This window comes from Suillus discolor (assembly GCF_016758755.1).
Source record: "Suillus discolor strain FC423 chromosome Unknown F5147scaffold_29, whole genome shotgun sequence".
In the NCBI taxonomy this organism is placed as follows: domain Eukaryota; kingdom Fungi; phylum Basidiomycota; class Agaricomycetes; order Boletales; family Suillaceae; genus Suillus; species Suillus discolor.
Genome location: NW_024541276.1, coordinates 23,594 through 38,229, shown reverse-complemented (window position 1 = coordinate 38,229; position 14,636 = coordinate 23,594). Strand labels below are relative to the sequence as shown.

General features: G+C 50.1%; 7 protein-coding genes across 7 annotated transcripts; 2 read left to right on the top strand and 5 right to left on the bottom strand.

Moving 5' to 3' along the window:
* Positions 1-29: 29 nt before the first annotated feature.
* F5147DRAFT_695602 (uncharacterized protein) lies at positions 30-4,967 on the bottom strand. Its single transcript, XM_041437389.1, has 12 exons — positions 4,088-4,967; positions 3,699-4,034; positions 3,470-3,638; positions 2,081-3,336; positions 1,625-2,014; positions 1,449-1,569; positions 1,103-1,394; positions 1,007-1,046; positions 793-961; positions 673-740; positions 465-616; positions 30-404 (listed from the first exon to the last, which is right to left on the bottom strand). Exons 1-12 carry the CDS (start codon positions 4,830-4,832, stop codon positions 153-155), a joined length of 3,990 nt encoding a protein of 1,329 aa, XP_041292489.1. The 5' UTR covers positions 4,833-4,967; the 3' UTR covers positions 30-152.
* A 46-nt stretch (positions 4,968-5,013) lies between these two features.
* F5147DRAFT_695595 (uncharacterized protein) lies at positions 5,014-6,179 on the bottom strand. The gene is made up of 4 exons (XM_041437388.1): positions 5,853-6,179; positions 5,671-5,795; positions 5,379-5,617; positions 5,014-5,324 (listed from the first exon to the last, which is right to left on the bottom strand). The coding sequence occupies exons 1-4, from the start codon at positions 5,857-5,859 to the stop codon at positions 5,114-5,116; spliced, it is 582 nt and encodes a 193-aa protein (XP_041292488.1). The 5' UTR covers positions 5,860-6,179; the 3' UTR covers positions 5,014-5,113.
* On the bottom strand, positions 6,157-8,175 carry F5147DRAFT_695594 (peptide chain release factor eRF1/aRF1). Its single transcript, XM_041437387.1, has 7 exons — positions 8,000-8,175; positions 7,901-7,940; positions 7,606-7,844; positions 7,126-7,558; positions 6,857-7,073; positions 6,344-6,803; positions 6,157-6,292 (listed from the first exon to the last, which is right to left on the bottom strand). Exons 1-6 carry the CDS (start codon positions 8,077-8,079, stop codon positions 6,499-6,501), a joined length of 1,314 nt encoding a protein of 437 aa, XP_041292487.1. The 5' UTR covers positions 8,080-8,175; the 3' UTR covers positions 6,157-6,292; positions 6,344-6,498.
* Positions 8,176-8,235: 60 nt separating this feature from the next.
* On the top strand, positions 8,236-9,546 carry F5147DRAFT_695591 (uncharacterized protein). The gene is made up of 2 exons (XM_041437386.1): positions 8,236-9,173; positions 9,224-9,546. The coding sequence occupies exon 1, from the start codon at positions 8,410-8,412 to the stop codon at positions 9,160-9,162; it is 753 nt and encodes a 250-aa protein (XP_041292486.1). The 5' UTR covers positions 8,236-8,409; the 3' UTR covers positions 9,163-9,173; positions 9,224-9,546.
* A 1,460-nt stretch (positions 9,547-11,006) lies between these two features.
* On the bottom strand, positions 11,007-11,653 carry F5147DRAFT_176831 (uncharacterized protein). The gene is made up of 2 exons (XM_041428401.1): positions 11,086-11,653; positions 11,007-11,035 (listed from the first exon to the last, which is right to left on the bottom strand). The coding sequence occupies exon 1, from the start codon at positions 11,553-11,555 to the stop codon at positions 11,121-11,123; it is 435 nt and encodes a 144-aa protein (XP_041292485.1). The 5' UTR covers positions 11,556-11,653; the 3' UTR covers positions 11,007-11,035; positions 11,086-11,120.
* On the bottom strand, positions 11,586-13,420 carry F5147DRAFT_695589 (uncharacterized protein). The gene has a single exon (XM_041437385.1). It carries the CDS (start codon positions 13,319-13,321, stop codon positions 11,753-11,755), a length of 1,569 nt encoding a protein of 522 aa, XP_041292484.1. The 5' UTR covers positions 13,322-13,420; the 3' UTR covers positions 11,586-11,752.
* A 98-nt stretch (positions 13,421-13,518) lies between these two features.
* On the top strand, positions 13,519-14,629 carry F5147DRAFT_695588 (Mis12-domain-containing protein). Its single transcript, XM_041437384.1, has 2 exons — positions 13,519-13,956; positions 14,007-14,629. The coding sequence occupies exons 1-2, from the start codon at positions 13,534-13,536 to the stop codon at positions 14,430-14,432; spliced, it is 849 nt and encodes a 282-aa protein (XP_041292483.1). The 5' UTR covers positions 13,519-13,533; the 3' UTR covers positions 14,433-14,629.
* The last annotated feature ends 7 nt before the right edge of the window (positions 14,630-14,636 follow it).

The following is a 14,636-nucleotide window of genomic DNA, read 5'->3' as shown; positions in this document are numbered from 1 at the left end:
GTACCTTGGTTGACTGAACTTTGCGTTGATTGTGAGGTCGAATTGATATTTGATATTGGCTCATTTGACCTAGGACTCGGGCCTCGGTAAACATGACCAATGTGAATCTCACTATACATCTACAAGTTCTGCTACAAATTCGTATTCTGTTCTTACTCCGCATTGAACGGCGGAAGCACCTGCTTCCTCTTGACGGGCCAAACCTCCTCCATGGTCTCGGCATCCCATATCCGTCCACCGCGGACGACATATCTAATATTCCGCGTGTGACGGATATTATCCTGCAACAGGTCAAAGCCAGGCGGGAAGATAACGAGGTCTGCAAGTTTACCCCCCGAGATGGACCCGAGGCTGTCAAAGAGACCAAAAGTAATTGCGGCATCAGCAGTTGCTGCGCGAATCACCTGCGACGAGGTCAGGCAAGATCAGACTCAACAAATAACTGTGGTATAGGGAAAGCGAACCTCATAGTTGCTCAGCCCGCCCGCTTTGGCGTAGAACATCTCCTGGTGGTACATGAGTCCAAGAGGCGGCTCGCCATGCGCCCCGATATGAGCGCGCAGCCCTCTATGTACCATATTCGCAACGGATGCAGAAACATTCCATAGTGCCATCGCTGGAACGAGAAAGTTAACCGACTTATCATTAGGCATGAATCCATGTGAAGCATACAATCGAACGGCCGGCTTGTGCTCTCTGAGACCCCTTCGAGGATGTCGTGTCGTGTGTGCGTGCGAAGTCTGATCATGAGTTATTGAGTGCACATAGCGAAAGGCTGAAGTAGAGACATACTTCGGGTCGTTCGGAATATCCTCTGTTGCCCAAAGATATTGCTCTCCGAACATGCCTCCATAATCGACGATATGCGTTGGAGTAGATCCAGTCCCGCTCATCGTATAGAGCGTGAGGATATCATCGTACAACACGGACACAGGGATATTATGCTCGATCGTCGTCATCCCTAGTCTAATCAACAACCACTCAAGGCTTAGAGCCGAGCACTTACCATCTATAATATACGTCAAATCCCAATCATAGTTCATTCCCTGCGACCGCAATCAGCGGGCTACTCAACTGAATGAGGAAACAGAGGTACACTTACACCTTCGGGCACACACAGCATTCTCACTGAACGTGCAGCTGTTAATAACCGTTGTCTTGCAGCCCTCGTCGGCAAATTGTAGTTCTTATAGCTCCAGCTCGCATCTCCACCCTCAGCTTTGATCCTGATAAGTGCTTCACGCGCCTCGCGCATGCTTGCGATGTCCTGATGGATACTGTATTCAGATGCACCATAGATGACATTGCCGGTATGGAAGAGCCGCGGGCCAGCCATAAGTCCGGACTCGATGCGTCCGCGCTCGACGTAGCCGAGGGAGTTATGTAGACTTGGGCTGTAGGTTCGGGAATGAAATGGTCAATGAATGTGTGGAGAGAAAATCACGCACTTGTGTAGTGTGGTCACGCCGTACGCCAGGAAAGTCTGCATCTCCCATGACGTTGCTGGGTACTTGTCTTCTGTGCCACTCCAGTGTGCGTGCGAGTCGATGAAACCTGGGACGACGTACCCTACGCGTCACGTAACATGAGGCTTTTTCCACAGATCATAGATGAAACCACCGACCGCCCTCAGCATTGATTTCAAATGCCCCCGACAGTCCCTCACCAACACCAGGGCCGCCAACTGCTTCCACAACTCCACTCCGAATCACAACGCTCGCATCTGACCTTAAATCCTGCGCGAGCACGCCATTCTCCATACTCAAGACAGTCGCGTTGTGAATGATGACCACATCAGCGTTGTTCTCCACCGCAATTGATTTCTGTAGGCCATCCGTTGTTGACTTGCGTGCCTCCCTAGACAACCGTTGCACATCAGGGGTATAAGTAACGTCAACTGCTGTGACATGCAGCAAGCCTCGGACACAGTCGATTCCGAAGTTATATGTGTCAGCCTCGATTGCGCCCGCGCATGCGGACAGGCGGGAAAGCTGGAGAGTATGGAGGTATGGACCTAATTCGTGTAGTGGTTAGTTAGGTCACAGTGGAACACGAAAAAATTAGGAGAGAAACGACGCACCAAGGAACCATCCAATCACACTGCCGTCACCACTAAACACGACATCATGTCCACCGTCTCCACTCAGACGCGCCAAGTTTTTCGGTGCCTTCCCAGGCTTGGCCCACATCGCCTTCTCAGGGTCCACTGAGGAAGGGGATGCATAATATACGTGAAAGAGGCTGACAAACGCCGCACCCCCTGCTGTTTGGCTGCGTCCAGCTAGTATTGAAGATATCGAGAGCACGGATCCAGACGGTGAAAAAACGATCTCGTCAGTCCCCTTCCCCTGAGCAACCACCTCCTCAGCACCGTCGTGCAATGAGACCCGAAGTACACTATCAGATTGCTGAACGAGGACTTCACTAGACTTGCCATCCACGAACGACAGCTTGACGACATCAGAAGGGTCGATACTACTTTGGACATAGCGCAAGTTGGTCAGTTCGACCGTGCCTTGGGAGCATGAATGGGACGGAAGCGTGATCTCCCCGACCCATACTCCAGTTTGCGCAGTAGCCACTACGTCACCAGTCAACACATCTCCACCCGTCTTCACTAGCACAACTGTCCGCGCGCCGTTTGCCGCAGATCTGCTTACGACAGCACCAAACCACCGCCCCTTAGGAAGTCCAGCGACCTCCCATACTTGCTTACTTTCCAGATCTGCCAGCTCAAGAGATGAGAAATGTGTATTATCCCAGCGTGCGTGCAAAATGAAAGAAGATGCAGGAACGATGGAAGGTGAGTAGTATCCTGCAGAGGAGTGTAGGTGCGGAATGCGCTGGGCAAGCTTCGAAGTCTCAACGAAGTTGGCATCATCGATGGGGTCCAAGGTAGTCGGATTGATGAGGGAGTCTCCAAGCACCTGCACCCATGTCTGGCCTGCGCCTGCAAATACTGCATGCTCGCCAGATTCGTCCAACGCGAGCTGGGTGAAGGCACGCACGCGCTGTGGGCCTGATTCAAACTTGCGTACATCAGTCTTCATACGCCGAGTTTCCGCGAGCTTCTTCGAGATCTGCGCTGTAAACGGGATCACCTTTGGCGTAAGGTCTATTTTGTTAGTGGCTGTGGCCGCGGCGACAAGTTCCCCATCTGCGTTATACGCCAATGGGACATGCCAAATCTGCCCAGCAGCCCAGATGATGATACCCGGCGAGGACGAAGAGGGCGTGAATGCAAAGGATGGGTATGTACCCATTGGCGCGTAGATTGTGGAGAGGTCGTAGGTGAGCCCGTACCAGATATGATGCAGAGTGCCCGTATTGAGATCCCTGTCGAAGGAATGTCAGTTACGCCAAGGTATAGTACACGTATACAAGGATATTGATGCAAGAACTATGGTGCTTAAGAACACTGGAGATTACCCAAACTCTGAAGGAACATCATAAGTAAATCACTACTCACTTGAGTACGAGTGCTTCCTTATCCCTCACGCGGCGCACGAATGCAAGTGTGCGTCCATCACGCGAGAGTATAGGCCGGCTTGCACCACCAGGGAAGGCGTCAACGAGCATCTTTTCCACGCCCGTCGTCAAGTTGCGCTGGAAGATTGCGTAAATACCCCGATGGACATCTGCATGTATATGAGAAACAAGTACATAGCGCGTTGATGAAATAGCGAATGCTAACACACCTTTGGAATACGAGTAACTGCCGCCAACATCCCTCACATTACCAGCATAAATAAGCGCATCATCGCCCGCCCATATGAACTGTTCGTGTCCGATCTGTTGCTCCACGTAGTCCTCCTTTGTCCACCCCATGGGTAGTTTCTTTGACACCAAACGCTTTCCAGCGCCTGCCTCGACCTGTGACTGGGCGTGGACAGTGGGAACAGGGAATTCCCATCCTTCGCCAGCTCCAAGGGAGCGTGAAGAGTAATACCATTTTGTTGCGACGACCTTATCCCCTGAAGGATGCCAGCGCGGGTCAGACACCCAGTTGTACGTCTCATTCGTGATGCGCTGCGCTATACTTTCATGAGCATCCTGCCTTAACAGAGAAGTAATTGATATTACTCACCATTCACCCTTCCCTCCCTTATCAATCTCCTCAGTTTCCTCTCACCCGTCTCCTTTATACCTCGTGCGAGTTGCTCCTCTTCATGGATCTTCAGCTCGCGGTCATGCGGTGAGCTGACATGCGCACGCACGTCCATGGCCGTGCACCCGTCCGGCGCCCAGGGCATTACCCACAGATTGTCAGCACCGAGTCCAGCGTCGCTTTTAAATGCAATCCTATCGCCTGCAGGTGAAAACCGCGGATCCGCATCGTGTGGGACACCCGTGAGGACTGGTACCGCTTCTGTTCTCCCTCCTACTCTTCCAGCAGCTCCTAAATACGCGTCACCCGGTAGGCAATATACGTCCCCTGCCATGTCAAATACGATATCCCCACTCACGGGGTGCACGTCGAGTCGCAACCATGTACCTTCTGTTACCTCATAGGACAGTGTGCGAGGGTAGGGGAAGTCCACAGATATGTCCCAGGGTTCATGTGCACGCAGAGGGAAGTCGTCGTCTGCGAAATCGGATGCGGGGTCATCCAACAAAGCACTACTAGGGTAGTCGTTAAAGAGAAATTGGTGGATGGGGAGGGCAAAGTGATCAACCCATGTTGCAAGGCAGAGACATATAACTAATTTCAGAACTGCTCGTTGTAGCCGATGATCTCTCGTTTGGCGAGTCGTATAGTGTGACGTTGGAACCCCTTTCGTGGTTGTTAGAGGAGGTTTCTCCGAGTTGGAATCGCCGAACTCGAGAACCATTTTTACCTACTCAGAACCAGTGTCTGAGCGAGCTAACGAGCTTGGAATGGGGTTAACGTTGGTGGGGTGTTTATATATGGGCGCTTATAATGATGAGGCACTCCGGAATAACGTCAACCTGTGCACGCGGAGTACCGTATACACACCTGACATGAGAAAAAAAGCACCCGTCATTCGCGAATTCAATTCAGTCATGCTCATGTATGGCAGTAACGTAGATAGAATGAACCAAAAAGAAATCAGGGACTAGGACTTTGTTAACGCACGAATAAAAATACAACTTATGAAGCCGCCTCTTCTTCTGTTGCCTCGGCAGGAGGAGCAGGTTCCTCTTGTACAGGCTCATCCACCCCCTCGGATTCTTTCTCTTCAACCTTCTCTTCAGCTTTCTCTTCAGTTTTCTCTCCCACCTTTTCTCCCGATTTCTCACCCTCCTGCTCTTCCTCACCCTCCTCCTTGGCACCTTTGCTACCAATGACAGTGGCGTTGATTCTGGCGAGTGAGAGATTACCCAGGGATCTGCCAAGACTCGCCGGCAGAACTCACGTTAACATCACATGCACTGCTTCTCCCTCCTCCTCCCCCTCCAACTTGGGCAAATTCACAGTCAGCCGCTTGCTCCCCTTCCATCCAAAGCTCCCAGTAGAAAAGCCCGACGAAACGAGCTCTATAGCCTCCAAGAACCCAGGATCCGTCGACTCAACATCAGTAGGAGGCTTAGTGTGTGAAATGTTAACATGCAAGGGTTGCGCCCGCGACTTGAACGCAGTGGCACTCAGCCCCGTCTAGTCATACTACACATTCAGATTTAGGGGCTGAGCGATGCGGGGACACAGACCTTCAATCGGGCTGCGCCCTTCTTCCCAGTACCCTTAGCGCTCTTTCGAGCCTCTGTTCTGGGCACCTTGGCACTGCGCGTCTCGCGCTTCTCGGTGGCGGACTCTTCTGCAGCTCGTTTTCTTCCTGCGGGGACATTATATAGGAGCTGTTGAATGCTTGAATTAAAGAAGTTAAACTCACCAGCCATTGTAATAGAGCGGGAGATGAAGTGAAATGGGTGTTAGAAGTCAAGAACGATGCGCTTGAAATTGTGGATCCCGAATCGTCGCGTCTGTTTATATCGTTGTCAACCGTCAATAAATACCACAGGTGGGCGCAAGGTGGACGTGTGACGTCACGCGCCTCGTCACGTCCCTTTGATGCGCTTTGACCAGGTGCCACAGCTGCCAGCCTGCCACAGCTCATAAACATCTTGCAACGTTGACACTTTGTTGACATAGTCGAAGAGCATGCTGTAAAGAGCACTGAGAGCACTGAGATCTGAGACACTGCACCACACAAGAAATGCATTGATCAAACGAACAATAGGATACAACTACATAGGTTGAAACTACTCATCGGCGAACATCAGGATAACTCCACTCGCATATAGTAGTTCATACGCTCTAAGAACCGTTTACCTGAAATAAATATTGTCAGTAAAATTCCATGAAATGTGCGGAGGAGCGAACCTTTAGACCAAGTACTGGCGTGTAACAATTGAACTGTGACCGAATGCAGAAACTCGCGCAATACCGGTCTCGCTGTTCTCCCCTGACTTCCCCCCTGCCTCCGCCCCGCCCGACGTGCTATCAGTGGACGGGGCTCCGAAGAGCCAACCATAACGTCAGATATCATCATCATCGCTGTAGAACTCGTCTTCATCTTCATCAAGGGCCGCTAGGTTTGTCAGGTCAACTTTGTAACGAAGCAAGCCGCCGATTCCACCGAAGCCCTTTACGAATTGCGCGCCCTCCTGCGACCGATTGGTCACAAACTCAAGGTTTGCTCCAAACTCCTTGTACTTCTCGGCAAACCATTCAAGGAGAGGCTGTGGATCAGTAACATGTTCCATTTCTAGACCAGTAGATTTATCCAAGAATCTCTCGCGATCTTTCTCCTGTTCTTTGTTTGCGTGGATGATAATTTCCTCTGACATCATTCCATGAGTCATCCAGGATCTGCAATGACAACAAGCGTCTTACCTCCTGCAGCATTGCGGAATACATAACGTGTGATGTCCAGGTTCTCCCACACAATCAGAGTCTCGACCGCGCCTAGATCAAGCGCTTTCAACGTGTCATCAATACCAAAACAGTACTTGTTCGTGTCTTGGCTGATTTCATCGAAATACTTCTGGATAAGCCTCTTCTCCTGCACGAACTTTACATTTGCCAGCGCATCTGCTGCAAGTTCGATAGCCTGCGTCTCAATCTTAGTCATAACATAAAAGTACAAGAACGCTTAAACCGACCTGATTGAAACCATTCTCACCGCCGTAACTCACATCCACAACCTTGATCACCTTTGCAACCAAGCGTGGGTCAAACATGTCGCTTTGACTGAGTTCTGTCTTGAAGTCGGCGCTTCCCGCCAGAACGAGTCCAGTTACATTGACTTTGTCGTTTGTGATGAAGTGCTGGACAGCATGCTCGGCGACTTTTCGAACGTAGTTGTGGCGCTTTTCGTCACGCAGACGGGAGAAACGTAGCGCAGACTGACCACCACGGCCATGCTTCTTAGGAAGATCGACGGTGAATTTATGTACGATATCGCGAGTGTTGCCTGAGAGGGTACCGAAGAGGGTTCCATTACCATCCATGACGATGAAGCCAAAACGAGAGTCGGACTCGAGAAGCTCGGATAGTGCCTCAGTGTGGAATTTGTTATCACAGAGGTAAAGCGACCTGTTTCATACGTAAGATCAAGGTCATGCATCCGATGAAATACTTACGTATTGATCGGTTTGTGAGGTTCAAAGTCGAATGACACCTTCTTCTCCTTACCTTCGTCGGTAAGGATGGTGCCCACGAAAAGTACAAGACCGTTTGGCGGGACTCGGTTGTACAGCTTAAGGCGCTGCTGGGTACTGGTGATAGCCGCAAGAACAGACAATCTGTTCACCCGCGACTTGATGTTACTCGCAGTACCGTATTCCTGCGTCAACATGGCTGAGGCACGAGAAATTTGATCCTGTAACAGGTAGACTGAAATGAGCAAGATGTAAAAGGGGGCAAAGATCGGCGCACTTTGGGAGGAATGATCAAGCTGATCATGGATGTCCCCGCTCTGTAAAGCACGCGATCAGCTTCCATCGCTGTTGGTTTAATGAGAATATGAAGATATACCCGCGTGCGGAGTCCAAGCTCTTGATGAGTTTCTTTACTTTCCACATCTGAATGTTTTGCTCTGCGACATCTTGACTCATGATGGGCAGATCTTTCTTCTGAACGTTTTGATATTGATTTTCTGTTGATGAAAATGTGAGTGGGACGCCTTGGATGTCCCGTACGTTCAAATTGACGCTTATGTATGGAGGACAAACTTTTTTACCGGGCTGTGGCGGATTTAGGGTAGGCTGCCTCAAGGCTGCTTTCCAATACAATGACTTCGCCGAGTACTTGCACTTCCAGTATTTTGACTCAATTCATTCACCAACCGAGTCTTTATGACGTTTACTGGCGCTATCTAGTCATATAATTCTGCAACTGATCTGCTCGGAAGCGAACCGCCATCTCAAAGGTTGTCTCACCGCATCATGAGCAACTCAACCGGAAAGCGCAAGTCAATTGTCCCTCCTACCAATGACCAGAAAAGAGTCAAGGTACAAAGCGGAGCCGTTCCCAAGGCCAATCCGAAAAAGAGCAAAAAGGACAAGGAGACTAATAGTGGACAATCGGAGCCATCGACGACCAAGAACCCTACAGCCACATCGCCATCAGCAGCTCCCAAAAACCGTCCCAGAATTCGGAAACTCGCGCCTCCACGGCCATTCCCAACAGTTGCACCGTCCGCACCTGCCACAGCACCGCGTTCCTTGCATACCGAAGGCAAGAATAACATATGTATCACGCGGCGTACCAAGCTAGCCGCTTACCTGCGCCGATGCAAAGCTCTGATCCTCGAAGATGGGTTTCAAGAGATTCGATTGAGCGCAATGGGTGCTGCTATCCCGCATCTTGCGCTTTTGGCTGTTTCTCTGCCTCAAATAGTGCCGGGCGAATTGAACGTTGAAGTGCAGACGGGTAGCGTGGACGTTATCGACCAGATGCTTGAAGGAAGCGAGGATGAAGATAGTGGTGACAATGACGAGGAATTTAAAACAAGGGTCAAGTCGACAATGAATGTGGTTATTCGTGTAGGAGGCTCGAGGGACCCCAAGGTGATAAGCAATCCCGCGAAAGGTCCAACGACAGACTCTAGCCAAGGCGATGGAAATGTTCAGCAACCAGAGCAACCGGAACAGATTGTTCTCCAGGAACCTGAACAAGAAGACATGGACCAGTCGTAGCAGGAATCACAGTAGGAAGCTATCGCCCCATTGTGCTGGTCACTGCTCATGAGTGTCATAGCTTGTAGTCCAACTTTTCACGCCCGTCTGAAGACATATGGGTGTTCCCTGGCTAGATACCATGTAACGCACGCCTTCGGAACAAACCGTCCCAGATTGTATTGGGATCTAGGGATGGAATACGTTAACGTAACGCACGGAGCAATACGCCGTTTTGCGATATCTCCCCCACCGTATGTATTCATCACTGCAATGTTAACAGCGCTCATACACCGGTGAGCTCGCGTGATATGTACTGGAACTTTCATTTTCTATTGTCTCACACTTCAATAAACCTAATGCACATGGTTGCATTTCCGTCTTGTATTACTGTCGACTTCTCACTGGTCCTAATGAACGTGAAATCGATACATCGGTCACTCTATGCCGCCGGTTCCAATCACCAATTTGACCTAGAGAAGTTACTGCAGATGTATTGCAACTTGCGGCACGGGACTTCTCTGAACTGAACCTACTGAGCCCTCGCTGTGCGTGCCCCTATCCTAACCCTATTTATCAATTGATCTCCAGGATCAGTAAATGAACGTATAGTGCATAACCTCACTACACCCCCAATCCGTTTTTAGAGCCTTCAGTTGGCCTATAATACCCGCCAGCAAGAGTTAAAGTTACGCAAGCAACAACACGTGTATCTCTCTTATAGATGCTATACCCTGACGGAAATCAATGAGGCCTCAACCGATTTGAACGAAAAATGCTAAAATTTCTACCGGCGGCCATACATGATAGCGGATGACCGCTGCTTCGGTGAGAAATATCTTTTTGTGTTTGATGACGGGTCACTTGTTGTTCTTTTCGCAGCATAAGGGTTGTTCAGAAGTCAATACAAAGAGTCATTTATGACATCATTGCCACCAGGACTACTACGCTCTACTCACCGGGGTTATTCAGGCCTGGCCTTTGCTGGACGCGAATGACAGCATGATTGTCAAGCATTCGATAAACTAAGATCCGGGTGGCCAACTACTCGGAGCAACAAACAAGGGTTCACCGACGGTAACGGTAACGGGGACTTTATGATGCGGTTAGTGCATTTTGATGAGCAGAGTGATGAGCACTTCGTCTCGCAAGCCCGAAGCTACTAGTAAAGGCAGGGGAACGTTAACTTCTGATAAATTTGATGGCCTTCGCGAAATGAGGCAACTGCCGGTATAACGCTGTGCTAACCAACAATGACCATCATGAGGAGGAGTTAGGAAAATGCAGACTACCCTATCCTGTCTTGCTTCCCTTCACCTCGCGCCCCACTAGCCGCGACTTCGCGCTTACGATACCTAAAAATAACAGTACATCCTGACATATAAATAGGTTATAGCGTAGGTCATCATGATGCACTAAGGGTTTTATAGGGTCAATTCAGATTGTTTCAAGTAAAGTTTAAGTTGTGACGTCGTGTTGTCCGAAGCCTCCTCAAATGAGCTTCCTGCGAGGTAGTTAGATCGCTGCAAAGCACATCAGAGCGAGAACTTGGTTCAGATCACATACAGTATTGCAGTGTCTGGGGGTTTCTTGGCCTAAACTAGTCCTCCTGTCGACAGCCTTCTCGACCCATCGCGCCACAGCCTTAGCTAGGTAGCGGAATTGCGTTATATACAGATGTGCGACTGCGACGGTTGACGTTGAATCGGGGAAAAGTTCTCCAAACACGACATATGGTTATTTCACCGGTGAACGAGATAGCCAGTGGGCGGTAATGAAGAACACGCCACGATGAGTGCCGTACATAATGTCGAATGCGAACCGTATACTTGGCCAAAGTGAGATAGGGGTTATACAAGAATTTAGGTAACGTTTGTACGTAATAATTTTCTGTCTTTTTTTTTTGATTGATTGAACGTCGACCACTGGGTTCTCGCAACTCACCAAGTCAGCCCCGGTACCGGTCGGTGTGTTGGGAATTACATCCAGGGAATACATTCACGCAGACCCATGTCTAGGTACAGTTGACACGCAATACCCTGCGACCCTATGATCAAGCCTGAGGTCGGCAACTGCCAGAGGCCCAGAGCAGATGGCACCTCCCCCAAAGTGGAAATCCAGAGAACAAATTGAACTCGAGAAAAAAATTTCGTCTCTTCCCCGATGACGGTTGCCAGGGTGAGCATTGCAAATATACATACACGCATGGTAGGTGGACGGAAAAAATGCTTTCGCTGCTTTTTCAGAGTCAAATTTTGATGGTGAGTTCTGCAGTGCTCATGCAATAGAATGGTGACTCCAAGTGACAAGGTGTGGACACTTGAGTTGGGCCCGCCTTTAATTATCAGCGCGGAAAATTCCCCTTGTGCGGATGGCCATGCTAGTGCAAGTGAGAAGCACTGGAAAATGGTCATCCGACGAGACTGCAGGTCACAATGAATGAACGTTGAACTTTGATTGTTGTGAGAATCCTCGCATAATTTTCAGTCATTGAATCGATGATCAAAGCTTCCTAATGGTACAGAATATTCAAGAAAGAAAACATGGAAAAAAGAAAAGAGCGTGTAGCATACGCAACGCGGATTCGTACATCCGATCAATCTCTTGGCAATTATCGCAGCGCCTCAAGTCTCTCAGCGAACGAAGAGCTCAGCCCCATGCTAACCCTCAACCACGATCTCTCCATCTCGCTTTCTGCAACACGTGAAATTCCATGTACCTCCCGATCAGACAGGCAGTCGTACGAGGGTGACGGCGAGAGCGAAGACGATGAAGTGGGGGACCACACATTGCCAAACTCCTCGGCAAGCTCCGACGCTGTGCGAAGGATAATATGCGGCGGTGGAGCCCATGATTGGGTAGGAGATGCAACCTGCGCAAATGACGACGAAAAGTCCAGCGTTGGCAGAACGAAGTTCTCATGCACGTCGGGAGAGGGCGATAACCCGAGCCCATAGTCCCAATCATCCGAATCAAGTTCAATGTCTGAACTGACATCAGCATCTTTGTCGCAGTCCAGTTCTGACAAGGATGCTAGATCGAGCTCGATACTGGAAGCAACCGACTCGGGACTCGATAAAACTTCTTCTTCATCGATCGTACTCGTCTGCGAGGAAGCAGACATAGCATCTGAGTAAACTTCTTCGAAAGCACACCATCCTTGTCCGCTATCTCCGGTGACGCTGCGCACTTGGGCAGCTGTCCAACCTGCAAATGTAACCCGCAGTATCGTACACTGTTTATCGCCTGGATCATCTCCTAAATTGGAACCAAAGGCGTAGGCATCTACGCCGACGCCAGGGTCGTCCCACACGTTCGCAGCATCCAATCGGGAAAAAAGGGTGGACACGCGAAGTGAATGATTACGATGCGTCTTATGCGCAGCAGCAATTTCAGGTACAGGAAGAAGCGGATGGAATGAGCTAGTTCCCACGGTAGAATGTGCAGATAGGGGCAGACGAGAGGTGGGAGTAGGAGCGATAGGAACGAGCAGGTAAGTCGTTACTTCCGGCAAAGCAGGTTGTGGCATGTAATGATCAAGCTCAGAGATGTCGATTTCGGCGGGGACTTCAGCTTCAGCAACAATGAGCTTCTGCTTTGGCTTGAGCATCTCCTTGGTCTTTGGAAGTGCCACATTTTCCTTAGCTTTGCGGAATTTGCGCTCCTCCTTCTTCTTTGCCTTGAGTTCCCATTCAGCCTCCCAAAGGGCACGGGTAGTGATAGGAACGTTATCCACGAGATTCTGGAATATGGGGCGCGCAGAATGGAATGAACGAGCAGTGCCAAGACCAACATTAGCTACGTTCCCGGGGATGGGAGTCGGACGAGGAAGGCGTGGTAAAGATAATGGGCGGTAAAGGGCATTTCTCACGGGGAGCGAGTACGATGCTTTAACGCTCTGAGCAGTGGAATGGAAGTTAGCAGGACGGACAAGCGAGTGACTCGGAGCGACTGTAACTGAATGCGCAAGTCCTGGAGTAGTTAAGTGAGCAAAGAATCTGGAGACGAGGTTACGAGAGTTTGTAAAAATTCGTTGAGCAGTGGACGGCTGGGGCGTTCGTAGTGGCGGAATGAACGCAGAGCTGTGAAGTGACCGAGCAGAACCAGTCACAGGGGCATGGTGTTTGGTTCCGCCGATACCTTGCCTCAGGTGACGAGCGCCGTGCGAGACGGCAGACATAGTGAAGCGCACTGATCGGTTAGTGGTGTTTAGAGCTAGTCAATGTCAACGTTGCAAGTTAAGCCTTTCCGGATCCTAGTGTGAAGCAGTGCTTGCTGTTATAAATTAATTCAAGTGCCGGACGAACACGCGTTTGCTGAGTAAGTAACCCGGGACTCGGCATCGCTTACGGTAATGATCGATCACGTGGTCGTTATCTTCTTGACGCGACCATGATGAACGCACAACAGCCTACCGTACCTTCAGCCTTACTTCCCGAGATTCTCGAGTTTTCACCCCAACTCCTCCTCGACGACATTATCAACTACGCAAATGAAGCAATAACAAACACCGTTGATGCCTTAGAGGGTTTCCTGTTTCGCTGGGCGTCTGAGCGAGAACAAAGAGTGAAAGAGGATTGGGATAGCACACAAGAAGTGGAACAGGGCCTTGTCGCTTTCCAAACACTTCTGGAATCACATACGGACATTGCCTTTGACTTTTTCGAAACATGGTCACTTCGTAACATATTCGCCATTCCTGCCGATCTTCCCGTCGTCGTCCCTCACCAAGAGAACCTCGATCTCGATTGCCCTCCAGAACGTGAAACAGAGCTCATGACAGAGATAGATGAGTTGCGGAGAAAACTAGATGCTGTACGTTTCCAACCCTGTCATCGAACCCCGCCTGTTCTAACGGCGTGCAGCAACGTCGCTTGAAGCGTTTGTTGACTCGCGCAGTCCGCTTGTCTTCAGCAAAATGCCGTCGCTCTGAATCTCGCCTGGAAAAGCTCTCTTTTCTTCAAGCACCCCAAGTTTCTGAACTGATGAGCCTTCCAGAGCAGTATCGCTCGATGTTCTCTGCGGTATCGTCCCTTCCGCCTCTTACACCTGAAGCCGTCGCTGCCTTTTCGCAATCGCTGCTGGCAGACCCTGGAAAACGGCCATGGGAAGTCAGTAAGATGGGTTATCTTGACTGGGCCAGCAAGCAGGTACTTGCTAGAGCACAGCAATCTGATGGTAGTGCTGGTAGCTCGACAGTAGGATCGCTGGTGGAATCCACTGCTGCGGTATCGAAGACTGAAGATCTCAGGCGATTTATGGAAGTAAGCTCTGCCTTAGAGAATGCTTGATCCCTGCGGCGTGCGGACCGTGATATCATTGCAGGTCGAATTTGTAGTGGAAGGATGTTGATGAGTACTGTATTGTAAAGAGCTAATATGTACAACACATCACGGCCTTCTTTGGGAAGCGGTTTCGATGTGACAACAATCACGTACTATATAGGTAGGCTATTTAGTCAAATGGTACGGACCGAGTGTTTGCTCCAGCTGTGC

Coding starts and splice junctions, on each gene's coding strand:
- F5147DRAFT_695602 (XM_041437389.1), bottom strand. CDS start 4,832: ATGGTTCTCGAGTTCGGCGATTCCAACTCGGAGAAACCTCCTCTAACA. Junction 2,015..2,080: donor TGTGATTGGATGGTTCCTTG/GTGCGTCGTTTC, acceptor TACACGAATTAG/GTCCATACCTCCATACTCTC. Junction 1,395..1,448: donor GGCGTGACCACACTACACAA/GTGCGTGATTTT, acceptor CCGAACCTACAG/CCCAAGTCTACATAACTCCC.
- F5147DRAFT_695595 (XM_041437388.1), bottom strand. Junction 5,618..5,670: donor AGGGCGCAGCCCGATTGAAG/GTCTGTGTCCCC, acceptor TAGTATGACTAG/ACGGGGCTGAGTGCCACTGC. Junction 5,325..5,378: donor GCAGTGCATGTGATGTTAAC/GTGAGTTCTGCC, acceptor CTCACTCGCCAG/AATCAACGCCACTGTCATTG.
- F5147DRAFT_695594 (XM_041437387.1), bottom strand. CDS start 8,079: ATGAGTCAAGATGTCGCAGAGCAAAACATTCAGATGTGGAAAGTAAAG. Junction 7,941..7,999: donor AGCTTGGACTCCGCACGCGG/GTATATCTTCAT, acceptor CGTGCTTTACAG/AGCGGGGACATCCATGATCA. Junction 7,845..7,900: donor GCTTGATCATTCCTCCCAAA/GTGCGCCGATCT, acceptor TACCTGTTACAG/GATCAAATTTCTCGTGCCTC.
- F5147DRAFT_695591 (XM_041437386.1), top strand. CDS start 8,410: ATGAGCAACTCAACCGGAAAGCGCAAGTCAATTGTCCCTCCTACCAAT.
- F5147DRAFT_176831 (XM_041428401.1), bottom strand. CDS start 11,555: ATGACCATTTTCCAGTGCTTCTCACTTGCACTAGCATGGCCATCCGCA.
- F5147DRAFT_695589 (XM_041437385.1), bottom strand. CDS start 13,321: ATGTCTGCCGTCTCGCACGGCGCTCGTCACCTGAGGCAAGGTATCGGC.
- F5147DRAFT_695588 (XM_041437384.1), top strand. CDS start 13,534: ATGATGAACGCACAACAGCCTACCGTACCTTCAGCCTTACTTCCCGAG. Junction 13,957..14,006: donor TGCGGAGAAAACTAGATGCT/GTACGTTTCCAA, acceptor AACGGCGTGCAG/CAACGTCGCTTGAAGCGTTT.